The sequence below is a fragment of the Onychomys torridus genome, chromosome 4, assembly GCF_903995425.1.
Source record: "Onychomys torridus chromosome 4, mOncTor1.1, whole genome shotgun sequence".
NCBI classification, from domain to species: Eukaryota; Metazoa; Chordata; class Mammalia; order Rodentia; family Cricetidae; genus Onychomys; species Onychomys torridus.
The window spans coordinates 124,601,874-124,611,286 of record NC_050446.1 but is presented as its reverse complement, the minus strand read 5'-3'; the positions used below and the strand labels follow the sequence as shown (position 1 = coordinate 124,611,286).

The following is a 9,413-nucleotide window of genomic DNA, read 5'->3' as shown; positions in this document are numbered from 1 at the left end:
CACCTCCCAGGACCAGAGATGCCCGGGTCACTTTTGTATGCTGCCCAGACTTTGCTCACACAGGGCAGCCATTCTGCCTGACTCAGGATGATGGAGAACCCTCATGTGGACTATGGCTCTCAGCCAGCCTCATTATGGCCCGAAAACCCAGGGCAGGGACGGGTAGCCCCTGTTCTCCAGCAGAGTTGACTGTGAAGGTGTGAAAGACATTCTTAATGAAGAAGCATGAAATTTGTCTTCACAGGATTTGACAATTCCTAGAGAACCCAGAAGACCAACAAAACAAAACAAAAGACCCATATGAACAACAACAAACAACTTCCTCCCCCAATAACATTTCCATATCCTTCCAAACAAGTCGAGTGTGTACACGAGCATATACACACACTTCTTTTGGTATGTTTTAGAGACTGCTTTTTTTTTTCTAGTACCTGGGCTCAGCTACGAGAAACCAATAGAGTGGAAGCATCATTTACTCCCTCCCTTGCTGTCTCTTCTGGAAACCAAATGGGGCTGGATGCCACCAATGGGTCAGGTGCTCGCACATATGTTACTTGATTTCATGGGAGAGACATAAAAGCTGAAAGTGAACACTATGTATATTTGGGCAAAGAAGCTGAACCTTTGCAGACCCCAGGGGCTTGAGAGAGGAAAGAGTTCATTTTCAGGCACAAGAGCCATGTGAACTAAGGCTGCATCATCCGTTCCATGCAGGGTCTGCCTCCTGCTGGAAGGGAGCAAACTATATCCTGCTCTTATTTTTCGAGAAAAACCAAGTACCTGGGACCTTGTCAATACCACTGTCTCGCAGATCCAACACAGTGTTGTGACACCATGAAGCATCTCCATGGGTCCTACAGAAAACACATTCCTTTGCACAGGAATTCAAACCAGGAACACAGGGTGCGAGGAGACAGTAATTAAGGAGCATACCTCTATAGTTTCGAGAGAGAAATACATTCATGACAGCTTCACTGCAGCTGTCTCCCTCACCCAACTGAAATCACCACCACTCAACCTGTGGTTCCATTTACACTGAGCTGACAGTGTTCAGTGACGACGCCAAGCTGTTAGAAATCTCCATTTTTATGTGGTCTTGTAATGACACAGGTACTCACAATGAGAATAGCTTCAAAGGCATAAAATGGAGCTGTCTTGTACATAGAAGGGTCCAGCGTTGTTTCCCAGATACCACGGTACAAAGTTAGGACTACAAAATTCCAGAATAAACCACAAGGAGTCAAAAATAAGACTGGTGAAAATAAAGCAACAGTAGCAGAAAATACACCACTCTGTTCAACAGAGTCTGGGCACACGGAGGCGGGACCTCTGGCCATCTCCCTGAATGTTAGAGGCATGTGGCTAGCAGGGGCGAGCTCGCACCCGCCTTGGGCATCTATGAGCCCAGAGAGGCAAACACACCAAATACTCTTTCATTCACAACTGGACAGAATAGAACCTGGCTACCCAGAGGGGAGAGCTGGCACAGGCAACCTGCTGGTGTACTCAAGCTGCCCACTGCCAGGGCTGCCACCTCACGCAGGGGAGCATCATGACTAAGATGTCATCTGCAGATGCTGCCTCTGGCTACCACCCTCTTCGCACTCCAGCTAGGCTGGGTTCTTGGTGAAGCTGTGAAGAGTGGAGGGTGAGGGGAGCAGTGCAGGTGAACTCAACCACAGTGGTTCTGCCCTGCTAGGAACAGCAAGTGACCTGGGGGAACCTGGGACCCACTGGGGGGTCACTAGGCTCACATACGCAGTCCAGAATATTCTGAAAGTCATAAACACAACGAGGCAGCGGTGGTGAAATCCCAGGCAAGAGCGGTCAGGACGGTGTCTGTGGTGTTTTCTGAGCAGCTGACCAGGCCAACTCAGAAGAGGTGGAAGGTCCGTCCCCGGGCTGGCAGCGCTGAGTCCCTTGGGGCTGGAGTGGCTCCAGGTGCAAAGAAGCTGATCATGTCTGGAGCCACATCAGACTCAGAGAACAGCCTGGCGTGAGGTCCCCTTTGACCCTAGTACCTCCTACAGCAGGGGCAGGGGGTTATACTAGGAGACAAGGGTGGAGCTGCAGGTCAGTGGTAGAGGACTTGCCTGGCACACCTCTACTCCTCTCCACAAGAGCTGCCCCCTGATGCTTCCCCAGCCTGGCACTTAACAAGGCTGGAGAGGGGCGGCAACTCTCTCTCCCGGGAGGAGCAGGGTGAGGGCACCTCTTCAAGGGGGCTAGGATTTTGTTTATTTTTTAACCATGTGGAACGTGACAATTTCAACTTGGAATTCCAATTTGTGCCTGTGTCTCAATTTCTAAATTAAAAACTAAAGACAATCATTTGTCCTAAGAGTTCAGAAGAGATGGGAGAGTTATCCTGAGAAAATAGGCTGCTCAAGGAAAAAGGCTTCAATTAATGTTAAAATACACAAGCTAATGCTTTTCATAGTCCGTGTCTTAGTCACTGTTCTATTATTGCCGAGAGACACCATAGGCAACTCATAAAAGAAAGCAGTTAGTTGGGGACTGGCTTACAGCTTCAGAGGGTTAGTCCACTATCATCACGGTGGAGAGCATGGAGCTGGAGCAGTAGCTGGGAGCTACATGCTGACCCACAGGCAGAGAGAGAGAGAGAGAGAGACTGGACCTGGCAAGGACTTTTGAAACCTCCAAAGCCCACCCCCAGTGACACACTTCCTCCAACAAGGCCACACCTCCTGAATCTTGTAATCCTTTCAAACATCTCCACTCCCTGGTGACTAAGCATTCAATTATATGAGCCTATGGGGCCCATTCTCATTCACACCTCCACAGAAAGCAGAGCAAAAATTTTTCATTTTTCATTTTGAATGAAGATAACTTACCCTTCGGCATGTGCGTACATTCAAAATACTAAATAAAAATCACTAGTGAACTCTGGTCACATATCCTAACTTAATTGTGAAGAGGGAAGAGGTTTATATAAAGAGCTGTTTTTTGACGTCGTCTTTGGATGTTTTTTGGCGGCAACCTGGATGATCTTTCTTCCATTTCAGAGGTGTTATAAGTGGGGCTATAATATCACCATCCTATGAAAGAGAGTGAGTCAGGACATAGAAAAAAAACCAGTTTTTATCACTGTATTTTAGAGTGCAGTCTCAGGCACACATACTCTTACTTACACACACTCACTCCTGAGAAACTCTAAGTTGTATATGTTCTGAGACTGGATTAAACTAGAACACCACAGTCCTAAGCAGGTAAAGGTCTTCATGGGAAAATGGCTGAGACACAGCACACTGCTGCCTAGAATTGGCTGAGTTCACAGACTACGTGGGACTCTTGGGGACCAGAAACCACACTTGATTCTTGCTTCTCTTTTTCCCAGTCTCTAAAACATGACCCAGGTCTGCAAATGGGGGAGAACAAGGAGGGGGCAGGGAGGATGGGGACAGATGACAACAGGGACACTGGGACCATGACTACTCGCCTAACTTGAATCTTTCTCTTTAAATAAACCTCTTTAACACAATGACCTGACGGGGGGGTGGGAGGTGGGGGGGGTTGGGAGGGGGAGAGCATGAGCAGCAAGGCCCTTTAACCCTGCCTGGCCCCTGGGATGAGGCTCTTTGCCCATTTGCTCCCTGGTACTTATCACCCCTCCAGATGTGCCCCGCTCAGACAGCAGCTGCTCTTCTCAGCACCCTTTTCTAGGCCTCATGCCTAGTGGCTTCTCAGGGGAAGTGAGGAAGGCAGAGAAGCCTGCTATCTCCTCCGGTGTGGGTTCAGGGGCCGTTAACATTCTATGGTTCCAGCTCCTGGAAGGGGCCACAGCCCTTGACCTCCCACCTGCTCCCCCAGCCTCTCCTAGAAGGCAGCGACATCATCCACGTATTGTCTCACTGTCTGCCATTCGTTCATTTAGCTTGACCCAAACTTTGGAAACACCCCGATGTTAAATGTCATCTGCTGGACACACTGGAGCTAGCTGGACAGGGCTTTTGTGGGCTACTACTTGTTATCTGTTTTCATTCTTTTGGGGGGCCGCCACCCAGCTCCCAAATAAAACACACACGGAGGTTAATTCTTACCTATAAATGCCCAGCCTTAGCTTGATTGGTTTCTTGCCAGATCTCCTAAACTTCAAATTATCCTGTCTATCTTTTGCCTCTGGGCTTTTCCTTTTCTATTCCTGTCTACCTTTCTTTGTTTTGTGAATCTGTGGCTGGCTGTGTAGCTGGGTGGCTGGCCCCTGGAGTCCTCCTCCTTCTCTGGCTACTTATTTTTCCTTCCTCGCTCCTCCATCTCTCCTCTTCTCCTGATTTCTTCTTTTATACATTCTCTCTGCCTGCCAGTCCCACCTAGCCTTTCTCCTGCCTTGCCATTGGCTGCCAGTTCTTTATTAGACCATCAGGTATTTAGACAGGCACAGTGACACAGCTTCACAGAGTTCAACAAATGCAACGTCAACAAAAGTAACCCGCCTGAAAATGGTATTCCCCAACAACTCCTGCTCATCAAAGGGCAGCCGTATTTGTAAAACTCCTATCTCCACCACATTCCCTTCTGATTTCAACTCTAGCAAACGTTAAAAATGCAAACTTAAAAGATTTCACTCACTCCAATTCAATGGCTCCAGACTGCCCCTCCAGACTAGATGGCGGTCAGTACCTCACACTCAATCCTGTTCCTGAACGGCCTCGTGTTCTTTGTTACCTTTTCCGCTACCTCCATGTTGTTTCTGTCTCAACACCAGCCCTGCTACCCCTGTCAAGAGTCACTGAGTCGCCTCCTCCTTAGGGGCTGGCTGCAAGCTTTCCTGAGGTAGGCTTTCCTCAACTAACCAAGTCTGGCTGGGCCCCCTTTCACACCCCAAACACTCACTATGCTACACAATTGCTGTTTACTTTCGTGTGTGTGTCCACACCCAGAGTGAGACCCAGAGCACTAAGGACTACGTCTATCTTAGGTCCTGCTTCTTCCTGGGACCTAACAGGGCCCGACAAGAGACAAACCAAGCACACTCATCTGACGAGTGAATATACCTTGGCTTAAGGTACTTATCACATATATCAGTGTTTTTATTTCCCTTTTCCTTTAAACAACAAAAAAAGTGTGTATATGTGTGTGTGGTGTGTGATAGATGTGATGTATTGTGTGAATGTATGTGGCACACATGGGTGTTGTGTGTGTGTATGTGTGTTGTGTGTGTGTATGTGTGTTGTGTGTGGTATATGTGTATTGTGCGTGGTATATGTGTATTGTGCATATGTGTGTAGTATGCATGAGGGGTGTGTGTGTGTGTGCAGTGTATATGTATGTGTATGCATGTGTATTGTGTGTACTCAAGTGATCTTGACTATGTGGCACATGTGGAAGCCAGAGGGTAACATTGGGTGCCTTCCTCAATCACTTCTCCACCTTTTTAGGATGCCTCCCCTACATTTTTTATTTTATGTGTATGTATGCATGTTTGGTACCCACAGAGACCAGCAGAGGGCATCAGATCCTCTGGAACCGGAGTTACAGCTGGTTGTGAGCCGCCATGGAGGTGCTGGGATTTGAGCCCGGGTCCTCTGGAGGAGTAGCCAGTGCACTTAACTGCTGAGCCATCTCTCCAGCCCCATATTGCTACAATTTAAATGAGAACTGCTCAGTGCATAAAAAGGATCATGTTTGAATTTTCCTTAAAAATCAAACTATGCCAGGCTCCATTGCTGCTGCCTACCTGTACTCCCCATCCTTGGGAGGTGAAGCAGGAGGGTTAGGAACTCAAGGCCATTCTCATCCACACAGCAAATCTGAGATCAACCCAAGCTACACAGGACCCTGTCTCACCCCAACTCCCTAGGTTCCTTTCTTTTAATGTTCGAGGATATGAACAGAGTTGCCCACCTGTGGCTTGGTGAAGTCTCTGTCTGCACACCATTGAGTGAAATGTTGCCTAGCGGCATACAGGCTCTTCTTGTCTTTCTTCTTACAGTACACTCGAATCAGTTGCTCTGCAAATTTCTGTGGCAGAAGTTGTGACACCTTTTTTACAAAAAGAAAAGGTCTTGCTTGAGTTCACACTTCTAGGAACGAGCTGCCTCCCAGGGTCTAGGGTTCTATTTTTAATGTTGAGTTAAAAGCACTGCACTGCTTTTCTATTTTACCCCAATTATAATCCAAAGGGAAAAATAATTATGTGCTGCAAAATGCCTCAGAATTTTACGTTAATTACTAAAAGACTGAAAGATTTATAGGACATAACTACGTACAGACCACAGACTCTCATATAAGATATGCAGGTAGGCACATTTAGCTTATATAATTTCAACTGCCTGGCCCACTAGATTTTGTAACTGAAGCTTCAAACCAAACACTGCACTTTCAATGATGTTCAGGAAACAGGAGACACTGGAAATTGGCTGTTACTATGCCTCTGTTTTGAGATAAAGTTTCATGATTATCACCAAGGCTTACCTTGATCTCAGGATTCCATGTCCTATGGTTATAGGTGTAGCTAGCAAAATATGATTTTTAAATTACTATTACTTTGGTGGATCAGGGATTCAACCTCACTGCATGCTAGGCAAATAGCTCACAACTGAGCTACATCCCTTTTTTTTTTTTTTTTTTTTTTTGGTTTTTCAAGACATGGTTTCCTCTGTGTGGCTTTGGAGCCTGTCCTGGAACTCACTTTTTTTTTTTTTTTTTTTTACCCAGAGCTGAGGACCGAACCCAGGGCCTTGTGCTTGCTAGGCAAGCACTCTACCACTGAGCTAAATCCCAAACCCCAGAACTCACTTTGTAAACAAGACTGGTTTTGTACTCAGAGATTTGCCTGGCTCTGCCTCCCGAGTGCTGGGATTAAAGGCGTGCGCCACCACTGTCTGGCTAGGTGAGCTACATCTCTAGCTCTCTGTTTCTTTCCTCCCTTCCTAATTTGAGAGACAAGGTCTCATTTGGTTGCCCAAGCTGGCCCTGAACTCACTTCATAGTACTGGCAGATGTTGAACCTCTGATCCTGCAGCTTCAGGCTCTGCCTCTGCCTCTTCAGTGCTGGGATTAAAGGTGTGTGCCACTGTGTCTAGCTAGATATAGAAACTTAAAATGGTTATTTTGCTTTATTTTGAGTCAGAGTCTCATTCATCCCAGGCTGGCCTTTAACTCCTGATCCTTCTGCATCTCCTTCGCTTCCCAAATGTGGGATTATAAGTGCATCAGCCCACCTGGCTTATGCTTTACTTCAAAAAAATATTAGATTCATTGATTTTATTATATATGTGAGTGTGTTTTGTCTGCATGTATGCATACACACCACATACATGCTAGGAATTAAACTGGTGTCCCCTGCAAGGGCTATAAGTGTTCCCAACCACTGAGCCATCTCTTCCCCTGCCTTTTCTTTAACCGAAATAGATATTCTCTCATACAATACATCCGGACCAGTTTCCCCTCTCAGCTTCCCCAACCTCCCCTTTCTCCTGGATGCACACCTACTCCATCTCCTATCAGAAAAGAGCAGGCCGCAAAGAGACAACTAAACATGACAGAACAAAATACAGTAAGACAAGGCAAAAGTCCTCACACCGAACCTGGACGAGGCAGCCCAACAGGAGGAAGAGAGTCCCAAGAGCAGGCAAAAGAGTCAGAGACAGGCCACTCCTACAGCAAGGAGTCCCACAAGAACACCAAGCTAACAGCCATGACAAACATGCAGAGGACCCGCTGCACACCCCGCAGGCCCCATGGCCGCTGCTTCAGTCTCTGTGAGTCCACACGCTCCCTGCTTAGATGATTCAGTGGGCCCTGTCTTCTTTTATCTCTTGAACAGTAGACACTGACATTACAACCTGACCAGCATGTAAAATATAACTTGACTTTAAGACTTCCCAAATATATTCCACCTTAGAGTAGAATTCCCTACGTAGCCAGTTACCTGGTCCTTAGAGATCAAGACTGCGTGCTTCGTGTTACTTTTGCAATAGAAGTGAACATGATCAACTGGATTCTTGTCTTCCATCCCATAATCCATGTTGATAACCTTGATTAAAACAATAAGTAAATAAGCAATCACATAACAACCACAAGAACTGAACTCAGGATTCTCAGAATACCACAAGAACTGAACTGAGCCCTCTGGGTGTTCAGAAGTAGGAATATTAAGAAGTTGTAACGTGTAGAATCAAAATAACTCTGTTACATGACCACCTTTGAGGATTTGGTTTAGTTAGAAACTTGGGTGGAGGGGGAAGTATCTTTGAGTTCTATGTGATAACACTGGTAGACAGTAGACAATCAATGTTTGTCTATGTATGGGCATGTACAACAGGAGGTCAGCTGGGCGGAGGTGGCGCATGCCTTTAATCCCAGTACTCAGGAGGCAGAGCCAGGCGATCTCTGTGAGTTCCAGGCCAGCCTGGTCTACCAAGTGAGTTTCAGGAAAGGCGCAAAGCTACACAGAGAAACCCTGTCTCAAAAATGAAAAATAAAAAAAGGGGGGGGGGAGGTCAGAGGTCAACTTTGGCTGTCATTCTTCAGGTGCCAATCACTTTTTTCCCTGAGACAGGGTCTCTCAGGCTTGGAGCTCACCAAGGCACTTAGGCTGTAAGCCAATGATCCCCAGAGATCCAGCTGTCTTTGCCATGGCTAGTGGAAGTATGTGGCATGCTTGCCAAGGATAGCAACTTTTGTGAGCAGGAATTAAACCAGGTAGGAAGGGAAGGATTCCCAGGATATAAAACCTGCTCTGAAACATAAGTCTGACACTGCCTAACGCATTAGCCACACTGAAATCACTGACAATCTTGGTGAGAATTCTGCTATCAGTGGAGTGGGGGGTGAGGTTGGGTTGGGGTGTGTGTGTGTGTGTGTGTGTGTGTGTGTGTCTGTGCGCGCGTGCGCGCGTGCTGGGGAGTGAACTCAGGGCATAGAGAATGGTAGGTAAGTGTTCTACCACTGAGTCAAATTCTCAGCTCTAAATTCAGTAACATTTTAAATTTCAGGTTTCAGATTTGGGATCAAACAGTTTCTCCTGGTGGATTATCTCAGGATAATGGTGGAACCAGCGCCTTTGGAAGACTGGACCGTGCCCAAAGCTTTCCATAGACAGCACTGGTTTGGACATAGAGATGATCTCTACAAATTCCTAGTGTGAAATTGATGAGTCAATTACAATTTCAGAATAAACTTCCAATTTGCTCTCTTGTACCAATTTACATTTCTGTATTTTCATGTAGATTTATTAACACAGAACTGTATAACACTCTTTGTTCTTGTGTGGCTGATGTAAAACAGCCCACGGTCAAGCATCCCGCTGACTTCACTTGATTACTGGTCTTTCATGTCTGCTATGGGTAGCATCAAGTACCTCGGATCTAAATACATTTGGAGACAGTTGAGTGGCAGAAGTCAGACAGGAGGTGAGGGATTGCCCCCAGCCCTGAGAACAGGACAGG

The 9,413-nt window shown here is 46.6% G+C and overlaps 1 protein-coding gene across 1 annotated transcript in view; it reads right to left on the bottom strand.

The window, feature by feature from the left end:
- Positions 1 to 2,818: 2,818 nt before the first annotated feature.
- The window catches only part of Samhd1 (SAM and HD domain containing deoxynucleoside triphosphate triphosphohydrolase 1), a 36,708-nt gene continuing 30,113 nt past the window's right edge, over positions 2,819 to 9,413 (bottom strand). The window contains exons 14-16 of the mRNA XM_036184815.1: positions 7,895 to 7,999; positions 5,866 to 6,003; positions 2,819 to 3,059 (exon numbers count right to left, since the gene is read on the bottom strand). Coding sequence (XP_036040708.1) covers positions 2,949 to 3,059; positions 5,866 to 6,003; positions 7,895 to 7,999 — 354 coding nt within the window. The 3' untranslated portion in view covers positions 2,819 to 2,948. The remainder of the gene's footprint in view (positions 3,060 to 5,865; positions 6,004 to 7,894; positions 8,000 to 9,413) is intronic.